The 21,778-nt window shown below is 45.7% G+C and overlaps 1 protein-coding gene across 1 annotated transcript; it reads left to right on the top strand.

The window, feature by feature from the left end:
- The first annotated feature begins 9,941 nt into the window (after positions 1 to 9,941).
- On the top strand, positions 9,942 to 20,719 carry LOC143442035 (endogenous retrovirus group FC1 Env polyprotein-like). Its single transcript, XM_076932775.1, has 3 exons — positions 9,942 to 10,190; positions 12,115 to 12,200; positions 18,302 to 20,719. Exons 1-3 carry the CDS (start codon positions 10,067 to 10,069, stop codon positions 18,650 to 18,652), a joined length of 561 nt encoding a protein of 186 aa, XP_076788890.1. The 5' UTR covers positions 9,942 to 10,066; the 3' UTR covers positions 18,653 to 20,719.
- The last annotated feature ends 1,059 nt before the right edge of the window (positions 20,720 to 21,778 follow it).

Below are 21,778 nucleotides of genomic sequence, written 5' to 3'. Positions count from 1 at the left end.
TTGATTGTTTAGACAGCAAACATGCATGAAGAATGTCACAAATTAGTAATGATAAGAACATGTTTCTGTTTGTCTTGTTAAACATGAATTTTATTTCACATTGACCTTGACTAATTTTAGAAGTGTTTTTGTAAAATGTAATATAAGATACATTTTACTAAAATATTGGAAAGTTTAATGGAATTTAAGTCATTAAAATATTAAGTCATGGGCTGAAGAGATGGCTCAGTGGATAAGAGCATTGACTGCTCTTCCAAAGGTCATAAGTTCAATTCCTAGCAACCACATGGTGGTTCAAAACCATCTGTAATAGGATCTGATACCCTCTTCTGGTGTGTCTGAAGACAGTTACAATGTATTCATTCATATACATAAAATAAATGATTCTTTTTTAAAAAAAGATTAAGTCATCATTAATTAAGTCATTAAGATATTCCCATTTGTTGTGGGAGTCCAGTAAAACCCTTAAGTGCCAGCCATGGGAGTAGTATGGTGGTTTTATAAATGGGCATATGTATGTATGTCTGAATTATATATGTGTATGTAAGTATATGTACACATGTGCCTGTATTTAGTCGGTGCCTGTATGGACTTGTATGAAATCTCGAAATTTTGTGGAGTTTTCTATAGAATTAACTGCAAAATAGAAAGCGGCTGTTTATTATTAAAAAGTACATTCAGGGCTGGAGAGATGGCTCAGTAGTTAAGAGCACTGACTGCTCTTCCAGAGGTCCTGAGTTCAATTCCCAACAACCACATGGTGGCTCACAACCATCTGTAATGGGATCTGATGCCCTCTTCTGGTGTGTCTGAAGACAGTGACAGTATACTCACATATATAAAATAAGTCTTTAAAAAAATATCTGGCCTGGCTTGACATAACATTCCAAACTACCCAAAACAGTTTGTATATTTATTTTAACATTTAAGATTATGTTTTATTTTGTGGTGCAGTTTCAGGGAACATTGAGAGGTCTGGGGACAGGCCTCACCTAATCCTGAGTTCACAGTGGTGATCCACAGTCCATGGGTTTCCAAGATTACAGAGTCCTTGGTTTCTTCTGTCTTCCCTTATCATTTGGAGTGTTCAGGTGGATGCTTATTTCTTATATGTACACCCTCATTTCTCCCACCCTCCCCCAAACAGCAGATTGCATGCTTTTTCTTCTAGAAAGCTGTGTCTTTTTGGCCGTTTCACATCTCTGCCTGCATACCTTCTTCAGGGTATGGTATTGTGACTCCATTGTTCTTTCCCTCCGAGCCTCTATGCTTATATTCCTCTTGGGTCTCTTGCTTATCCACCCCCACTCCTGCCCCTTTCCCAGCAGGAATCTAGTCATTTGTTTGTTTTGTCGGTTTGGTTTGGTTTTGGTTTTTTCCATAGACTAAAGAATCTGGAGAGTAAATGGGAGGTTAGCTTTGGAATTGATGGTCTGAGGGAAAAATGGGGTTTCTTGGGGGCATGTTCATAGCTTTGTGAAAAATGTCTGTTAGCTTTACAGTTAAGAGGTGAGTAACTTGTTTAGTGTGAGGCACTTGAAGTGAAACTGAGGGGTTTGAATATAATTGGATTTCCAGGGGAACAGCTTCTATTATAATGATAAGAAAAGCCTAGATTTGAACCCTGTTGTCTGTTGTTAGTCTCAGCTTAAGTATTTTATTCCTATTTCCTCACAACCTTTTCTTTTATGTGCAGTGGGTGTCATGATAGAGAATGTCATCTGCTTTGATCAAAACAAAACAAAACCCACCCACCTTCCAGCCTCCATGTTTCCCAAGCTTACCTGGAACACCCTTGGATGGTTCTAAGAATTTAGCATGACATAGTTATGTCCTGGGTTCATCCCCTAGATGCATTGGGAAACTATTTTCAGTTGCTAAATGGGGTACAGGCAAACACCCCTCCAAATAGTCCTAGAGAAGCAGAGAGAGTTGGAAGCACATGATGTTCAGATGACAGGTGGGCCAGGATCTCCAGTGTTGATGTGGAAAACCCACATCTTTTGTCTTAAAGGAAATAAGAGATAGTTTATTCTAGAGCCAAATTTGAGTGATGATGGCCTGGGAACACAGATTTGGGTTACCCCAAATTCCATGTTCAGGTGTGGAAGCAAGCTTCACCAAGTTTTGTAGTTTATAGAACAAAGAAATCATCAAGGCAGTTTAAAATAAATTGTACATCAGAAAGGTGCAAACAAGGTGGAGGGTCTCCTATCAGTCTCAGATGCTATCTGATGACATTCTTAGCTTTTGGATTGGTGGAATCTAATGGTCTGCTAAATTAATAAGTTCCAAAAAAGGTTTTATCTTATTAGCCACAGGATGTATGTTCTGACACAGGGAGCATGGAATGGCTAGTCCAGGGGCTAAAGCTAGCCTCAGATGGGACTGGTGGGATGGCTCAGCAGTTAAGGACACTGGCTGCTTTTCTAGAGGACCAGATTCAACTTCTAGCACTCATGTGGCAGTTCACAGCCATCTATAATTCCAATTCTAAGTGATTAGACACCTTCTTCTGGCTGCTGCATGCACTTGCTGCCTGGACATAGAGTCAAAACAACCATAAAATAATAACATATAAAAACAAAAACTTAGTCAAAGAACATGATTAGCCCATGGACTTGCAGGACTGCAACTTTTCCACATTACACTTCTAATCAGTCTCTGTGATCACTGCTGCTTTCTGGGAATTATCACACCAAGGGTTGGATTCCCCTTCTCTTTATCATTTGGGAGACTTATATTTTGACCCTTCTGATCTCTTACCATAACCTTAAGCTAGTATCTTCACCTCTCAGACCCTTTCATGTCTATCCTCAGATCACAATCTTTTGCCTACTCCTTTATCAAGCAGGTCTTCAACCTTCCTTTGCAATTTACTTCACTCATTTACATTTAAAATAGAGAAGGAGTTTTGAGCCTGTTTTTCCCCTCTATCCGTAAGGGCTTTCCCTAGATTTATTCCTTGATTCACTCCAGGAACCATGGTCTAAATAGGTATTAATAGGTATGGTTAGGTACCTGGAAAGGCAAGGCTTTGATAGGATTCCATTACTGAAGTTTTCTCTCTGTATGCAAGGGGTTGTAGTAAAGAAACTGCCAATGTGTTCACTCCATTATTATAAGGGACACGGAAGAGCAGAGAGAAAAGGTGGGGAGTTGCCAGGGCTGTGGGAACAAAGAAGATAGCAAAATTGGTGGAAGAGTTGCCGGTTATAAGGGGTTATGTTGTGAGAGGAGGTCAGGTTAGCTGGAACAGCCTAGGAACTAGCGTGAAGCTCTTACCTGTTGAGAGTCTGTTAATAGAGAACTAGATGTCCTCGCTGGAGACTGGGGGACTATAGGAATGGGTAAGAAAGTAATGGCTTTTTCTCGTGAACAGAAACCCACTTTACAAGGTTTTTAAGGAATGCTGAATGTTTACCAGGTTGAAGTCCTGTCTAAGCTAAGTCATTTTGGAGGATTGGGATCTGACTGTAATGTCCACAGACATGTGAGGGGAAGATATCACAGGTGTAGGGGTTGTGGGTACCCTGCATGGTACCCCAGAAATCTACACTGTAGTTTGTCCCCATTGAACAATTTTCACCTGGGATGGACATCAGTGCCCAGTGTGGTTGTCACCAGCAAGTGATATTCTGTTCCCTCATTTGCTAGGTGTCTGCTCTAGCCTTTTCAAGGACCATACCCCTACCTAGAAAACCTTATTCACATGGTAGGATGAAAAACCTATACTTGAAGATGTAGTTCTAAGGCAATTGAATTAAACGTCGTATAATCCCATAGGGTTCAGTCCTGCCTGCTACATCTGGCCTTGCATACATACCAGGAAGAGTCAGAATGAGAGGATGGCCCAAAGCACTGCCATGAGCCTATAGTAGGATTATAGCCATGCCTTACCATACCTGGTGTATGTGGTGCTGGAATGGATAGGCGGAATGAAGGGCTTCATACATGCCAGGCTGGCACTCTATCAACTGGCTTGTGTCCTTGCCAGTAAAGTAGTGATTACAGCTGGGTACACTTCATTGATGTAGAGCAAGGACTGTGCAGGTTAAGGTGTATCATCAGCTCAGCACTGTTCTAAGACTAGGGCAGGTTCTCAAATTCTCAGCATCTGCCATGGAAGGATCCCAGATGGCTGGTCTTCTCCAATTACCACATAACCCCTAGTGTCTTTCACAGCTCAGTGATCTCCTGCTGCTGTTGTCTGTCCTGGATTATATTGTGACTGCCTTTCCAATCAGGTTAAGAGTTTTCTGAGGAGGACAGTGTTTTAATACCCATTCATTTTCAGGTCCCATATTTTTTAAAAAAAACAATACAAGTGGTTTGTCTGTCTTATGTAAGAGGACCACATGCATGCAGTGCCTGAAGAGAGCCAGAAGAGGGTGCTAGATCCCTACCAAGTGGTTGTGAGCTGCAATGTGGGTGTTGGGAACTGAACCTGGGTCTTCTGAAAAAGCAGCCAGTGCTAAGTGTGGAAAGATGAGTGTAGACTAACGTTCTTCCCAAGTGAACTGCTACTCCTCCTTTATGAGCCATCATGTCTGCTCCTTGTATGGGAAATCCTCATACATATCCTCTATTTTGGCCTCATTTGATCCCTGGGATCTCTGTTGTTGCACTTCTGACCACCAGACAAGCCTGATATGACCCTGGCCACCTGAAAGCCCTTTTGAGAACAGAACTGTGCTGACTCACCTCTGGGTGTCCAGCATCACCCAGCCAGGGCTTGTGTTTATAGCATTGTTTTCTGAGCATAACAGCTATCATCGTCATCTGTGGCTTGCAAGATTGTGTTGGTTAACCAATGATGTTCCCTTATACAGCCAAGGTGACACATGCTTTTAATCCTAGCACTTGGGAGAAAGAGGCAGGCAGATCTATGCTTGTCTACATAGTCTCAGGCCAAGGATATGTAGTGAGATTGTCCCAAAACCAAACTAGAAACAAAGAAGAGATGGAAGAAGGTTATAGGGCCTCAAATGAGATCCCACCTTGTCTCTCCCACACTTCCTGTCTAATTGTATATAATTCTGCCCTAATTGCATGTAGCTTGTTGAGGGAGATTAACTGAAGGGAAGACCCCCATCTCTGCAGCTATGGGGAACTTGTCAATACTACTGGAGAGAGATTCACTATGGTACAGATAGTTTGGATCACCTACACTCCTGTAAGTATCCTTTCCTCATGCTCTGTAAATAAATCCAGTAAATTCCTTGGGTTTCCAAAAATTGACTTTGGTAGAATGGTACTTGGGTTTGTCATTGTGGCCTTATGAGGCCATGGCTGGAGGTTAGGAGGTGGTAAGATGTTTGTTTATGTTATTCTAGGGATAATATCTTAACAATAATCAAAACCAGTTTGGCGGTCGTGGTGTGGTTGGGTTATGTGGCTTACAGGTTATAGGTCATAATCCAAAAACTGGGACAGGAACTTGGAAGCAGAGACCATGGTGGAAGGGTACTCATTTGCTTCTCCTGGCTGGCTCAGCTACCTTTCTCTTACAGCCTAAGACAGTGGGCTGGGCCCTTCTCCATTAGTTAACAAGCAAGAAGATGGCCCAGCAGCAGACCAGTCTGATGGATGCATTCCTCAACTGAGATGCCATCTTCCTGGGCCACTCTAGCTTATGTCAAGTTGACAAAAACTAACAAACTCAGAGGTTAGCATGGGTTGAGACAATTTGACAGGATCTGGAATCAACTAAGGGACTTACTTCTGCATGGATCTGATGAGTACACTTCCAGGGAAGGATGATCTGGGATAGGGGAGAAAACTTTCCCCTAGGATGGGCAGCATCTTCAAAGAGATCTTGCTGCTTAGTGTGTCTGCCTTTTGCTGACATCAGACTCCAGTTTCTTCAATCTTACAGAATGGACTGAAGGCCAGCAGCTCTCCAGGAATCTTCCAGGCCTCCCCAGTAGGACCTGGGGAGTGCTGTGGGGTTCCATTTTGTGGACTGAGAAGCTACTGAGTCCTCTGCCTCTCTAGTGTGCAGATGGCTGTTGTTGGACTACCCAGCCCCTGTTCAATTCATTCTAGTAAATCTCGTTATAATATGTATAAATTCTGCCAGTTCTGTTTCTTTGAGAACCCTAATAGAAAAGACAGACAAGAAGACAGGTCATTTCAGGTGGGGCTAAAGATCTATAAATAAAAAGGTAATGGAATAGAGTAGAGGTTTAGTAGTTGTGGTTTTTTTGTTTGTTTGTTTGTTTGTTTGTTTGTTTGTTTTTTGCTAGAGTGGACAATGGGAGGTAACATTTGGAGAATGGAGAATGAAGAGGACAAGGGAGATGATTTTGGACGAGGGAATGTCAGATGTAAAAGGTCCTGCGGTGGGAAGGGAGAATGTTAGAATGGTGATCAAAGTTAAATATTGAAGCTGGATCTGGATCTTGCTCAGGGAGTGTTTAACAGGCTGTTTTACAGCAACAGTTTCAAACCAGGAGAAATTTTTGTCTCCTAGGTTGCGTTTGGTAATGTCTAAAGACATTGTTCTTAAAGTCGGTTGTGTGGCGTGCTATGGTGTGGCATGGCATGGTGTGGTAGTGCTTCAGCGGTGCAGAGTGCTATTTGTAGAGCAGTTCCTTCTGAGATAAGGCATCTCATCCTGGAGGGAAGCTCATTAAGAGCAGGATGTGCTAGAGAGGGGAACAGTTTCTCCTCTAGGGAAGTTCATTAGAATCCAGAAAGTTGGCACTAGCAAGATGGCTCAACTCTTAGGAGAAGCTTTTGGCAAGGACCCCAGTTCAGCCCCAGCACCCATGTCAGTCAGCTCCAGCTGACTGGGTGTAATGCAAGCTCCACGGGGTCCAGTGATTCTGGCCTCTCCAGCACCCACGTGAACATATCCCCTCCTTCCGTAATTGTAAAATGAATCTTAGAAAGAAAAAAAAAAGCCTGCAGGAAATAAACTCAGTAGCTTCAAGAAGTACCAGAAACTGACCAAATACACAAGGCCTCTCCCTTCCCAAGTGTACAAGACACTGAGACAAGCCTAGATGCCTGGAAGAGGCAGAGGCCTCGGAGCTGCCTGTGAATTATGCAGAGACCTACAACTTCTAGCCTTTGCGAGCTATCTGTCACCCATGCTGAGGTGAGCTTTGGTGATGCTACTCGCTTGGAGACTTAGGAGTAACCTCTCACCCATTTTCCTGTAAGCAACCCCAGTGAACTTGTTGGCTCACCAAGTTGGATTTTGGTGGTTAGTTTCCTCTCTAGCGATGGACATTCATTCCGATCTACCCAGGGAAAGTGTCGCAAAACACTGCTTTTGCTTGTAACCGAAGTTCACTTACTGGCATCCATGTCAGGTAGCTTATAACCCCCTTAACTCCTATTTCCAAGGTATCTGGCATCCTCTTCTGTCTTCCACATGTACTTGCATACATGTGGTACACACACACACACACACACACACAGAGAGAGAGAGAGAGAGAGAGAGAGAGAGAGAGAGAGAGAGAGAGAATTGTAAATCTTTAAAAATTGTAAATTATGGTTTTTGTTTTTGGGACAGGGTTTCTATTTGTAGCCCTGGCTGTCCTGGAACTCACTGTATAGACCAGGCTGGCCCCAAACTCACAGAGATCCACCTGCCTCTGACTCCCAGGTGCTGGGATTAAAGGTGTGCATGACCAGGCCCAGTTTACACTATTTACATTTTATTTTTCCGAGACAGAGTTTCTCTGTGTAGCCCTGGTTGTTTTGGAACTCACTCTGTAGACCAAACTCTAGATCAACACTCTGTTGATCTCAAACTCAGACTCACCTGTGCTGAGATTAAAGGCATGCACCACCACTACCCCTCTACCTGGCTACTTATTATTATCAATTGTATTATCTTTAAGTGTGTGTGTGTCTACAGGCACCTGAGGAGGCCAGCAGAGGGCATTGGATACCTTCAAACTGGAGTTACAGATGGTTGTCAGCCACCATGTAAGTTTGCTGCAAAAACCACAAGCGCTCTTAACAGCTAAGCCATTTCTCTAGAGCTTATTTATTTACTTTTTTGTTATGCATGTGTGTTTCGGGGCACATGTGCAGAGATCAGAGTATAGAGTTGGTTCTTTTACCATATGAGTTTTAGGATCAAATTCTAGTTTTCAGAGTGGACAGCAAACATCTTTATCCAATGAACCAAATCACTAGCCCAAGCCATTGTTAGTTGACATTGGGACAGAGATAGCTACTGATAACTTGTGGGCAGAACCTAGAGATGCACTTTTCATAAGACGGCTTCTATCACCCCAGCCCATAATATTGGGGGTGCACACAATGAATGACTGCTGTGGGGGCTGGAGAGACAGCTCAGAGGCTAAGAGGACATACCAGTTTTGCTGAGGATCTAAATTTGGATCCCAGCACCTACATCAAGTGGCTCACAGTCACCTGTAACTCTAGTTCAGGAGTATCAGATCCTTTTTTTCTAACACACACATGCACACATACAGGCGTGTGCACAAATCTCCAGAGTTTCCGGTCCTCGGGATTGCTTTTTCTAAGGACTGGAGAGCTGGCTCAGCGGTTAAGAGAGCTTGCTGCTTGTTTGTTGTGAAGCAGTTTCCTCTGAAATAAGACTTGGAGAGGTTAGGAAACAGGATGTACTAAGGGGGGGGGGGTGGAACATTCCACCCTGCAAGGAAGCTCATTAAAACTCAGGAAGTAAGGATTTGGAGAACCTGCTTGGCTGCTAAAACAAGTTACTGCGCCTGGTGAGGACCCAAGTCCAGTCTTCCAACTGGCTTCACGTCCAGCTTGAGGGGATCCAATGATTCTGGCTTCCCTGGCACTGGCACCCATGAGCAAATACCCACACAGTCTCCAGGAAGTCCTGGATACTCACCAGATGCACCAGGTCTCTTCCTCCCCCTTCCTTAAGGATGGGCTGAGGGACGCTCAGATCAGCCAAGCTGCCTGGAAAAGACTCACTCTGGCGTGTTGAGCTGCCTGCAGATTGTGAGCTCCAGGGTTCAGGTTTTGTAAGCTGTGACCCATACCAGGATGGGCTTCTGGTGTTTGTAGAGAGGCCATCGTATGCTTGTCCATGACATTGGAGCCTGCTATGACGTGGGAGATCCTTTTCCCAGTGAGACTGGACTTCCTGTTCTTTCCCAGTAGGTGTGATCAAACCCCAGCTCTTCATTAAACCAAGGGAGAAAGAGGTAAGAGGCAGTATCCAGATCTGTGTGATCTAATCCAGGCTCTCTTTTCAATGAACGGGGAATCTTAGTAACATACTATAGACAGTCCAAGGCCCATAGAAAATACAGAGCAAACCAAAGGGAAAATATGAAACCTCTTCAAAAGATATTGTATAACTAGAAATTCTGGCGTCTGAGGAGGAGGCTCAGTTGGTAGGGTGCTTGTTTGGGATACCTGATGCCTTGAGTTTGATTCCCAGCACTGTATAAAACTAGGCATGGTGGCACACATTCATAATCCCAGCACTAAGGACCTGGAGGCAGGAGGATCAGGAATTCAAGGCTATCCTGGGATATATGAGACCCTGTAGGATGGAGAGATAGGTCACTGATTAAGAAAATGGTGGTTTACAACTGTCTGTAACTCTAGTCTCAGGGGATGTGATGCCCTCTTCTACCCTCCGTCGGCATCAGGTATGCACATCACATATATACAAGCAACACGCACATTCATAAAATTAAAAAAAAAAGTCTATGAAGCCGATATCTGTTTAAATATTCAATCATTGTCTGGAAAGATGGCCTCAGTGGGTAAGAGTGCTTGCTGTGTAAGAATGAGGACTTGAGTTAGGATCCTAGCACCCACATAAAATGATGGGTGGGGTTGTGCATAACTGTAGCCTAACAGTTCACCGTGTTCTAAGTCTGAAGCCTCCTGATATATCTGTACCCCCCCCCTCCTCTTCCTGCAGGTGTACATATGCCCACTCAGCGCCACCTAGCGGTTGGGTCTGGCAATGCATTTAGCGCGGGCTCCACCTCCCGCTAAGGGTCATTCTTAGTCCCTTTCCAGGTCTCTTCTCATCACACTTCATAAAATCTAAAATCTAGTCATTGTCTTTGCAATATAGTGTGCCATGAAACGCGGTGAGATTGAACAGCCGAACGCTGCAGATAATCGGCAGCACGCGCAGAGGGGAACCGGCGGTATGGTCCTGGGCTTGAGTGGCAGAGCATTCCTCTTTGCACTGAGCCTTACAGGTAGTTACAAACCCACCACATTCGAAAGCTGCAAGCTTTCTGGGTCTAATAGCCACCCCCCCCCCCCCCCCCCATTGTGGGCACCTGGGAGTTGTAGGTTGGTGGTCCCACTGCCCTCTGGGAGTTGTAGTCCTTTTGTCAGCCTATGATTTCTTGGGCTTCCCAGCCAGCTTGCATGAGTTCTGCCCAAGTGTGTGCCTGGTCCCTCATAATGTAGTGCTATCCTGTCACTGTCAGAATTGAAGGCCTCTTTTCCTTTCCCTTCCTTTCCTTTCCTTTCCTTTCCTTTCCTTTCCTTTCCTTTCCTTTCCTTTCCTTTCCTTTTATTGAGACAGGATCTAATGGAGATCAGGCTATCCATGAGCTATACGACAGAGGCTGACCTTGAACTCCTCAAGACATGCACTGCGGATGCCAGGGTCAGGCCTCTGCATTCTCTCCCAGCATTCTGGTAGGCTCCCTATGAGCAACAACAGCCATGTCTCCGACCCTGGTCCTGACCTAAACAGCGTGCTACTCAGCTGACTTGTTTTGGACAGTGTAGTCCATGTTGATTCCTGTCCCTCCGACCTGGGAGGGTGCATGCAGTTGCACCCTTCTCTGTCCTGGCTACAACCCCATGAGGGTGAGGCTGGGATTGGGGGTGCTCAGGTGACTCAAAGAACCTAACTTATGGGCCAGAACTTATGGGTCACAAAAAAATACCCTGCAGAGCCACAAACACCTTATTATGTCCAAAGGAAAGTCCCATGTCCTTGCCAGAAGCCAGCTCCTTAGCCTTTCCCTCCTCACACTTCCCGCCTTCTCTCAACTGGCCCGGCTGTCCCAAGTCCACATGTGTTTGTGTCTGCTCTTCCATCTCTCTCATCCAGTTCCTTCTTCCAAGTTTTGAATGAGTGCCCTCTGCTTTATTTCTAGAGATCCAGACTCTCCTGGTCTCCTTTGCTGTGTCTGCCAGGCTCTGAGCCACCTCGGTGCTCCACTGCTTCTGCCCTTGTTGCTCTCTGCTCTATTCATAGCCACACCGAAGAATCGTGTTAAAATACAGGCCAGGGACAGACACTTGTTAGGAGCCTTGCCTAGCACGCATGGAGCCCTGCGTGCAGCCCTCTGCATCGCATGAGCTGAGTATGGTGGTACACGTCAGTAATCCTAGCACTTGGGAAGTGGAGCAGATGTTCAAGGTTATGCTTGGCTTTATAGTGAGTTTGAAGCCAGCATGTGACATACAAGATTTTATCTAAAATAAAAAAAGTCTGATCCTATATGGAGGTTGTGAGACAATATCTGGGGTTGGGGGTCTGTCCTGCTGTTCACCACGTGGGTTCCAAGACCATGCAGCAAGATCAGCAGCAAGCATCTTTACCTGGGCAGCCATCTTACCTGCCCTTCATAATGCTTTTTCTTATTTAGGGAGCAATTGGACTATTTACTTTTCTGTCCATGACATGGCTCCTCCCCTAGAATGTTAGTTTCCAGGTTTCCCTCTTGTTTGTCCCCCATAACCACAGCATGTTGGGAACTTGGAGACACTCAGTATATACTTGAATAAATGATAGTTTGTTTGACTGTTTGTTTGTTTATTTTCAGACAGGGTTTTTCTGTGTAGCCCTGGATGTTGTGGAACTTACTCTGCAAACCAGGCTGGCCTTGAATGCAGAGATGCACCTGTGTTTGCCTCCACAGTGCTGGGATTAAAGAGGTGCGCCACCACTGCTAGACTAATTATTATTATATAATATATATATATATATATATATATATATATATATATATATATATTTAGTTGATGTAGAAAATAATGAGTTTCATTATGGCATTTTATACATATATATCACTGTAGTTGATAAATATCAGATTCACCTTCCCACCATCTCCCTCTTCCCCTTCTTCTGCCGGCCCTCCTCTTTCACATCTCATTCAGACATACATGTGCGATCTAAGACTGGCTTGGCAATGCACACCTGTAATCTCAGCACTCAGCAGGTAGAAGAGGATCCGAAATTCAAGGTGAGTCTCAAGTACTTGGTGAGTTTGAGACCAGCGACTTGATACTCTGCATGAAACATACACATGTGTACAACTATTTAGCATGACAGCAAATGCAACGATGTTCTGTCTTTAGATGTCCTCTTCTCAATATAGTTTCACACACACACACACACACACACACACACACACATTGGATGGTAAAGGGAGCCAGGTTGTACCCGTCTCAGGCACTGGAATCAGTCTGGCCAAAAGTGCAGAGGTAGAGAACACCATCAGAAGTTGACTGAGCCAGGCAGTGGTGGTGCACGCCTTTAATCCCAGCACTTGGGAGGCCGATTTCTGAGTTCGAGGCCAGCCTGGGCTACACAGAGAAACCCTGTCTCAAACCCGCCCCCCCCCCCCCCCCAAATAAAAAGAAGTTGACTGAAGTTGGTTCAGCCAGACCACAGAGGACTTGTGGTGTCTTCAGCCTCACAGTGGGGGCTGAGGAGTGGATAAAGCACAGGTCTCAGCCGTCCTGGACTGAATCTGATGAGAGCCTCAGGAAGTCATGAGAATGGGGAGACTTTAGGTTTAGAGGGCATGAAAGGTGAGTCCTCAGGAGAGACCATGTGGAAAGGCTGCTTTGGGAGCCACTGAGTAACGTTCCAATACAATAAAAACTAGAGCCATGTGGCTCAGGCTGTTAACACTTTCCACTAAAGTGACAAGATCCACAGGAGAACGTGAGGGAGATACAGCATCTCACTGGCTCTTATGGATAGAGGAGAATGTGTACATGTCTCAGTTTGGGTTTCATTGCTGTGAAGTGACACCATGACCAAGGCAACTTTTATAAGGGAAACTCTTTAATTGGGTACGGCTTATAGTTTCAGAGAGTCAGTTCATTAACTTCATGGCAGGAGGCATGGCAGCATCTAGGCAGGCATGGTGCTAGAGGAGCCAGGAGTCTTATATCTTGATCTGGAGGCAGCAGAAGGGGACTGTGTCCTGAAGGCAGCCAGGGGGAGACTCTGTTCTTCAGTCAGCTAGGAAGAGACTGGAATTCTACACTGGGTGATTTTTGAGTACGGGAGACCTCAAAGCCCACCCCCACAGCGACACTTTCTCCAACAAGGCCACGCCTCCTGATAGTACAGCTTCTCATGGGCCAAGCTTTCAGAAATACGAGTCTATGGAAACTAAATTCAGGAGCAGCCGGACCTGCTTGGAATGGCAAGAAGCTACTGAATAGTTCAAGCTGGAATGACTTGGAGATAGGACTGAGCCTGGTGAGTTTTTATTGGTTCATACAGGACCAAGCGGGGTCTGGATGGAAGGTTAGCCTTTTGGCCTGAAGAGAAGGGATGAGGCAGGACTGGAGAGTAGAAGGGTCCCAAGGATGAGTTGACCAATAACCCTATAAGTCCATAGAAGTTTCTATAGGATTCTGACATTAAGGTTGAGTCTAGTTCTTGAGACTGCATAGAATAGGTGCAATCCCAGCTGGTGACCTAGCAGTGGTGTAGCAGGCCTCTATATGCCTGGAAGAAATAGGTACTATGCCTTGCAGGGACACAAGGGGTGATGGCAGTGGGAGAATCATAACCAGTATCTCACCTCCTCAACTAAACTCCAAATATTTACAACCATCTGCCTCTGAGTAACAGGTTCTTCCAAGTCTTGAACAGCCCTGGAGACCCAGGTCAGTGATACCCACCTTGTCCCCTATGATAAATATAATAAGAGTGGCCTCCCAGAGCTGTGCAACAGGTCCTTAAAGGCAGACATAAAACAGACATAGTTCTATTCCGTGACTTCCATGGCATGCTTTCCTCTTTGTCCTCCTGTAACCACATCGTCAGGGCCTTATTTTCTTGGTGTAGGAGGAAGCTGCTCTTCCCATGGGCTCCCCTCTGCAAGGACCACTCTGGGTAGACACCATCTAAACAGCCCGCCTGTAAGATGGATTACCTGTATGACCCACTTCTCTCTCTCCGTTCCAAAGTACAGACATCCTGGGTGACCAGCTTTCCTCTTTTCTCCATCATCCCTGCAGTATAGATGCCCCAGGTGATCTCTTCTCTTCTCTACAGTACAGGCATGCCTGTTGATCCACTTCTCTTTACAAAGTGTAGATACTGGGTAACCTACTTCTCTCCACAATGTAGACATCCCTGGTGAACCTTCATTCTCTCCTTTGCAGTGTAGACATCTGGGAAACTCATATAGTACAGACATCCCTAGTTCCCCCTGCCCCCACTGTATAGACATCCTAAGCTACCCACTTCTCTCCCTGCAAGGCCTGCCAGGTGTGCACTTCCTGATGCACAGCACACTACCCTCTGCCCTCCAGATTTGGCACTGCCATGGAATCTGAAGTGCTGCTCTGGTTAGAATTTAGAGGTACAGTACTTTGGTGGTCTGGGCCAAGGTATGCTATAAAGATCACACAATTCAACAGATCTCACACAAGAGATTCATTGTGGACAGTGGTGGTGTGTGGGGGGGAGTAAAAAGCTATTTAGGAATGGGGATATGACAGAGAGTCAGAGAGACAGAAACAGACAGACCAGGAGATAGAGCTGGCTATGATGGCAGGGGACTTTTTAAAGGGTTGGTGACTAGCAATGATGTAGGGGATAGCATGGAGTCTCCGAGGAATTTTTCTCCTTTACCAGGAATGCCTCTGCCTCCATCTCCCTAAATGGATCCATCAGGACCTTTCTAGAGAGATTCTGATTCTTTTCTCCCACCCCACCTAATCCTAGGCATAAGGTTTCCCCAATTCTTTTTTTTTTTTTTTTTTTTTTTTTTTTTTTTTTTTTTTTTTGGAGACAGGGTTTCTCTCTGTATCCCTGGCTGTCCTGGAACTCACTCTGTAGACCAGGCTGGCCTCAAACTCAGAAATCCACCTGCCTCTGCCTCCCAAGTGCTGGGATTAAAGGCGTGGGCCACCACCGCCTGGTGGTTTCCCCAATTCTTAATCCCTTCACTCTCTCATTCAACTCTTTAAAACAGATTTATTTTTCCAATGTGTCTGGGTGTTTGCCTGCAAGCATTATGTACTGCATGCATGCCTAGTGGCCTACAGAGTGTTAAGAGCCAGAGGGACACCAGGAGAAACAAGGTCCCCTTAATAAACTAATCCAGGCTCATATAAATTCACAGACACTGAAGTAGCAAGTTCAGGGCCTATCTGGGTCCATACCAGGCCCTCTATGTATAGATTATAGCTTTTGACTTAGTATTTTTTTTAAATGGGAATCCCAAATGTGTGAATGAGTGGGTCTCTGGTTCTTGGGCCTGTTCTTGGGGTTCTTTTCCTTTGGTTGAGTTGCCTTGTCCAGCTCTGATACGATGGCTTTTGCTTTATCTTACAATATTTTAGTTTTGCATTGTTTGGTGGTTGTCTGTTAGAAGCCTGTTCTTTTTTAACAAGAGATAGGAAGGTAGTGGATCTGGAGGGGAGGATAGGGGAGGGGAGGAGAAGGGAGGGGAGGGAAGGGGGAACTGGGAGGAGTAGAGGGAGGGGAAACTATTATCAGCATATATTGGATGGCCAAATAATCTATTTTCAACAAAAGGGAAAAATTTAATTATTTTAAAATCACATGTGTGTTCAGTACTCTCAGAAGCCAGAGAGAAGATCTGGAGTTTGGATTAACAGGGAGTTGTGAGCAGCCTAATGTAAGTGCTAGAAACCCAACTTGAGTCCTCTGTGAGAGCCACAAGGGCTCTTAACCATTCAGGTCCTAGTGTGGATTCTCACATATGAATTCTCAAAACTTTCTATTGTCTCAGCACCCATTTAACCATAAGCTATGCTTTTTCACAGCAAAAGCAAGGCAAAGCTACCCTTGACACACTGTTTGGCTTTTTTTTTTTTTTTTTTTTTGATTATTTTTATTTTATGGTTGTGAGCCACCATGTGGTTGCTAGGAATTGAACTCAGGACCTCTGGAAGAGCAGTCAGTGCTCTTAACCAGGGAGCCACCTCATTGTTCAGGTTCTTACATTGTTCAGTTCCCTAAGTACAGACATCTGCCTAACAGCACTGCCTGGTGGCCACTTCCCTATGGAACAGGTAAGTGTAGATTACTGGAAATGACTTCTTGGTCTCCACACCCTCTGATGCTGTGTGTGCTTCCCTAAGCACTTCACAGTCACGGCAATCGGTGGCAACACATTTAGCCCCTCCAGAGCAGTGCTTCTCAACCTTCCCAATTCTGTGGCACTTCAATACAGTTCCTCAAGTTGTGCTGACCCCCAACCCTAAGATTATTTTCATTGCTTCTTCGTAACTGGAATTTTGCTACGGTTATAACTTGTAATGTAAATATCTAACATGCAACCCCTTTGAAAGAGCTGTTGGACCTCCCAAAAGGTCATGACTCACAAATTGAGAACTATTGTGCCAGAGGAAAACCTGCTGGCATAACACTCTGGACCACAATATTAGCTCTAGCCTCTCTTCCCCCTCCCCATCTCCTTTTTCTTCTGATCCTTCTTCCCCCCCCCACTCTTCCTTTTCCCTTCTCCAGTTCTCCCTCTCTTCCACCCTCCTCTCTCTTCCTCTCCCCCTCCCATTTCCCTCTGTCCCTTTTCTCTCTGGTCCTCTGTCTACCTCCTCTTCTCTCCCTATTCCTTCATCCTCATCTTTTCTCCCTTTTCCTCTCTTCTCTGGTGTAATAAGCTGGCCTTCCTCCCTACTCCCCATTGGCCTCACGAGGCATCCTGGCTTCTTTGTAGTCTGTAAATGTGATGTTTATTGATGACTGTTACATTAAATGGACTGAGGTGCACCTAACAAGTCAGTAAAGCACATTTCTGTTTGTGTCTGAATGAACATCACCAGGGAGAATTGTTACATGGGGTAGAAGCTGAGAGGAGGAAGGCTTATCTTAATGTAGGCAATATCATGCAATAGAGTTGGAGGGTGTAGATAAAACAAGGATGAAGTCCATTAAGCAGCCTCCTTCCCACATCCCTTCCTCTTCCTCTATTTCCATCATATCCTCCCCATCATGATGCTTTGCCTCTTCACAGACAAACAGCAATGAGACCATGCATGGACTAAAACCAAGGACGGGGAGAAGGCAAAGGAGACACCATGCCCAGAGGAGCAGCAGGATCTCCTGGAGGGACATCCATGACCTGATGACAGCTGCCCAGGCCATGCGCCCTACACAAGCCCCCCTCTCCTCCATTCTCTTGGCAGTTTTTGTCATCCTTCATGCTAACTCCGCTACCGTCCAGCCTCTCCCTAGCCTTCCCAACACCTACCATTGGAGATTCTATGCTAGGGAAACCTATAATGGACACAATAAAGTTATAGGAACCCAGGACTGCCCACTTGAAAGATGTCGAACCAAGATTGAGATCCCCCTACACCCAGAATCCATCTCCACTATCCCCAGCCCTTTTCTCTGCTTTCCTTACCGAAACACAGGTGAATGTCTCCAGGAGGTCTCCACACATGGAGGTTACAGATAATGGAGCTGCAGGATGGAATCCACCAGTCATGATGGCACCATGCTCACCAACCTTAAAACTCATTTTCAGCTTTCCATCACTGATCCATGGAATGAACGTTGGCGAATCGGAGTCGTGGGTAAACTTTACCCCAATGGCTATGCCAGACACCCGGTAGCTGACCTACATGTCTCCCGTGAACTTGTCCCTGCCCCCAAATCAGCCTTTACTCATGCAAATATTATCCAACAGGAAAACCAGTCTCAAGAGGAACTACAAGCTACCCTCTCCTGGCTACAGTACATCCAATATGCAGCGGACCTCCTTCCTTTAATGACCCATCCCAATTCCTCCCAATGCTTTTTTTTTGTGCCTCCCTCTCCCAACCATTATTAACAGCCGTTCCCATTAACTTTTCACTTTATGACCTCCATGGACCCCTGCCCATGAGGAAAACACAGGACATTCCTCTCTTTGACCTACCCCTCCCCCTTTGCCTTGTAGGACCCTCCTCAAAACCCCATCTCACATGTGCTCATGACATCACCATTACCAAATCAGTATGTGTTAACCCTCCTGCCCTCCTCTGGTGCAGGGGCACTACAGGTGCCTATATCAACCCTCATTTTCAAGGCTCCTGCACCCCTGTGATTGTTGTCCCCCAGGTTTATCTCTACGAACCTGAAGAGCTCGCCTTGCAGATGGGAGGAAGCCGAAAAAAGAGAGAGATCTTCATCCCTCTGCTCATTGGACTAGGCCTTGCTGTTTCACTTGGGGCTACTGGAACTGCTGGGGCAGCCCTTATCCAAACACAGCATCTGGCTGGCGACTTCCAGGACAAGCTTGACCAGGCAATGGCCTCTACGATGGACAGCCTTGAATCTCTTCAATGCCAAACAACCTCTTTATCAGGAGTTGCTCTCCAAAACCGGAGGGCCCTGGACTTGTTTACTGCTGAACAGGGGGTGGGGGACTTGTGTTTTGTTGGGGGAGGAATGTCGCTTCTATGTCAATGAATCTGGGCTGGTAGAACAAGATGTACAAATGCTCAAAGAGCTCCGGGGGAACCTCCGGGCTCGCTATACGCCCAACACCCCTACCCCTTGGTATTCTAACCCCTTGATGGCTTGGATTCTTCCCCTCCTTGGCCCCAGACTAGCCATTGGAGCCTTGCTTCTCTTGGCACCCTGCCTCATTCAGTTTCTAAAGCAACAGATGAGTAACATTGCAAAGGTAACTACCAATCAGGTCTTAGTTCAGTATCAAACTGTTTCCGACATAGGAGACATTTATTCTAATGACACCTCTCCTTTATAAAAGAAAAGAGAGGGAACTGTGGGGCGCTGAGCTATGAGAGACAACTGGGCACCTGGTCAAACGAGCTTTTGAACCCCGGAGACCCTTTGGGACGGAAGGCATTCAGCGCTGTTCCTGGGCCCCTGGCTCTCTCAGCTCCCGCCCTTCACAGCCCCTCCCACAGAGAGAGGTCTATAGCCATCGGGTCACATAGGAATAGTGCCCCAGGCTCTCCTCACATGCATATGAGGCATCCCCAAAATCTCAGACCAAGCCAATGGGATTACCTGCTGCTAAAACCTTCACCCACCCCAAACTGTATATATTGAGCTTAATTGAGAAGTAAAGGCACGCAAGAATCATCCCGTTGTTCAAGAGCTTCTGTCGTGGATCCTCCCCTCTTTGCCAGCTAGCCGGGGGCCCCTCACTGGCTCGAGAGCTGTTAACACTGGGCAAGAGATCTGCTCTCTTTCCCTGCTACCTAGCCGGCACCTCCTGGCTTAGCAAAGAGCTGTAACACTTCAGAAGATGCCGGCTCTCCCGAAGCGCCTTCGAGGTTCTCCTCTCTCTGCTGCAGAGAGGGCGACAGGCAGCAGTGGACCTTCCCTGTTGACACTCTACCCTGGACCACCCGCAGGCAGGGGCAGCGGCAGAGACAACGGCTGTTTACACCCTGTCCTCTACCAAGCTGGAGATTTTGTGGGACCCCATCTGGAGCTGGGTCCGACAATCGGGAACGTTCTGATCACAATGGGAAGACCCACCCTAAATGTAGACAATATACCCTTTTGGTGGAAGCTCATATGAAGGACATGGAAGAAAGCTTTTGCTTTCTGAAAAATCTTTGTCTTCACTCTTGTTCGAAAGTTCATCTACCCTGGGGGTGTTGCATTCTTTCACTGATTTTAGAAACAACTTCTTTGTGTTTCCAACATGGACTAAATACCAGCAGCTCTCTTGAAATCCTCCAGGCCTTCAGCGCCAGGTAGGAACTGCTAAGACATCCATCCAGGCTTGCAGACTGGGCAATTTTCAGATTCTCAGTGGCACAGTAAATTCTTGGACTATCCAGACTATAAGGCAGTAGAATAAATCCTGTTTTAAATACATGATTTCATTCTATATGTTCTGTCCTTGTAGAGAATCTCCATACCCTGAGCTCCCTGTTCATGGCTGCCCTGTAACCACCTCCTGTACAAAAAGCTGTTAGTGTGTTTAGGACTCTTGACCACTGCTTCTAGAGGGCATATGTTGGGGGCCGACTTTTAGCAGAAAGCGGCTATCAGCTTTCCAGACAGGTGTGTGACTTAAGAGTGTGACCTAGAGATCAGATTTAGAGACAAGACCTAAGGGCATGATTAAAGGTGTAACTTAGAGGCGTGGCTTAGAAGTGAGACTTATAAAAGGCTAGAGGCAGACAGAGAAAGAAACAGATTACTTGACATTAGGTAGAAGACACTTGGCTCTAGACAGAACAATTTGGAGAACAGAGAATCAGACATAGCAGAGAGAAGACAGAGAAACAGTACAACTTGGAGGAAAACAGATTACTTGACATTTAGGTAGAAGACACTTGGCTCTAGAGAGAATCAGACAGCAGACAGAGGAGACACTTTTAGGAGACACTTCAGAGAGTACAACTTGGAGTACAACTTGGAGTAGTTATTAGACATTAGGCACTTGGCACTTGGAAGAAGAAACTTGGAACTTGGAGGCACTGGGGACTAGGGACTAGGGACTAGGAACTCAAGACTTGGGACTTGGACTAGGAAGAGAGACTGAAGAATAAACGGGATTGAAACACATTCTGTCTGGTCTCCATTCCTCTCGACCGCCCTCACTATCTCTCTCTTGCTGAACCCCGACCCTCGGACCGGAGCGGCAGCTTGGACCGGGATACAGTGGCCGGACCGGGATACAGTGGCCGCCAAACTCGGGGCAGCCCGGGCCTCAACATTTTGCTCGGGCCGCGACATTTTTGGCGCCTGAACATGGAGCTAGTGCGGTTCTCAACAGGCGTACATGTAAATGCAATTGATTTGGTTTTTTTTTTTAAGTTACCGTACCAGGGGGCTGGAGAGGTGGCTCAGTGGTTAAGAGCACTGACTGCTCTTCCAGAGGTTCTGAGTTCAATTCCCAGCAACCACATGGTGGCTCACAACCATCTGTAATGGGATCTGATGCCCTCTTCTGGTGTGTCTGAAGACAGCTACAGTGTACTCATATAGGTAATAAATAAATCTTTAAAAAAAAAAAAAAGTTACCGTACCAGACCAAAATCACTTTACACTATTTAACATTGAAAAAAAATATGTGTGTGTTGTATCCTAGTGATAGAGTGACTGCCAAACAAACACAAAATCCTGGGCTTGATCCCCAGCACACATAACAGGTATGATAGAACACACCTATAATTCAATTACCCTTGGTTAACTTGATGAGTTTGATGACAGCATCAGCTATGTGACACCCTGCTATACCTGCCCCCTTCCAAAAAGAGAACATAGGTTTTTCTTCTGGTCATGAATATCAGTCTGTTGATAAAAGGATTTTTGGATTCTGTGTTTACTTTAAGACTGCAACTTTGTTCTGCTCATGCCTGGGTCATGAAGGGTGTGGTATGGGTCATTTCCCTTTTCTGTACGTTGCCCTTCAGATTTTCTGCTTGCTTGCTTGCTTGCTTGCTTTATTTCTCTCCCTCTTTCTTTCATAAATTACTTATTTATATCCAAAATGCTGTCCCCTCCAGTCCCCCTGTGCAATGTTCCTCTTCCTCCCCATCCCCTTTGTCTCTGAGAGGGCAGCCATCCCCACCATGTTGTCCCACCCTGGAGCATCAAGTATCT

The sequence above is a fragment of the Arvicanthis niloticus genome, chromosome 1 (genome assembly GCF_011762505.2).
Source record: "Arvicanthis niloticus isolate mArvNil1 chromosome 1, mArvNil1.pat.X, whole genome shotgun sequence".
NCBI lineage: Eukaryota > Metazoa > Chordata > Mammalia > Rodentia > Muridae > Arvicanthis > Arvicanthis niloticus.
The sequence above is the reverse complement of the archived record's forward strand: the minus strand, read 5'-3'. Positions and strand labels throughout refer to the sequence as shown.

Coding starts and splice junctions, on each gene's coding strand:
- LOC143442035 (XM_076932775.1), top strand. CDS start 10,067: ATGAAACGCGGTGAGATTGAACAGCCGAACGCTGCAGATAATCGGCAG. Junction 10,191..12,114: donor CTTTGCACTGAGCCTTACAG/GTAGTTACAAAC, acceptor CATCTCATTCAG/ACATACATGTGCGATCTAAG. Junction 12,201..18,301: donor AAGAGGATCCGAAATTCAAG/GTGAGTCTCAAG, acceptor GTTGTCCCCCAG/GTTTATCTCTACGAACCTGA.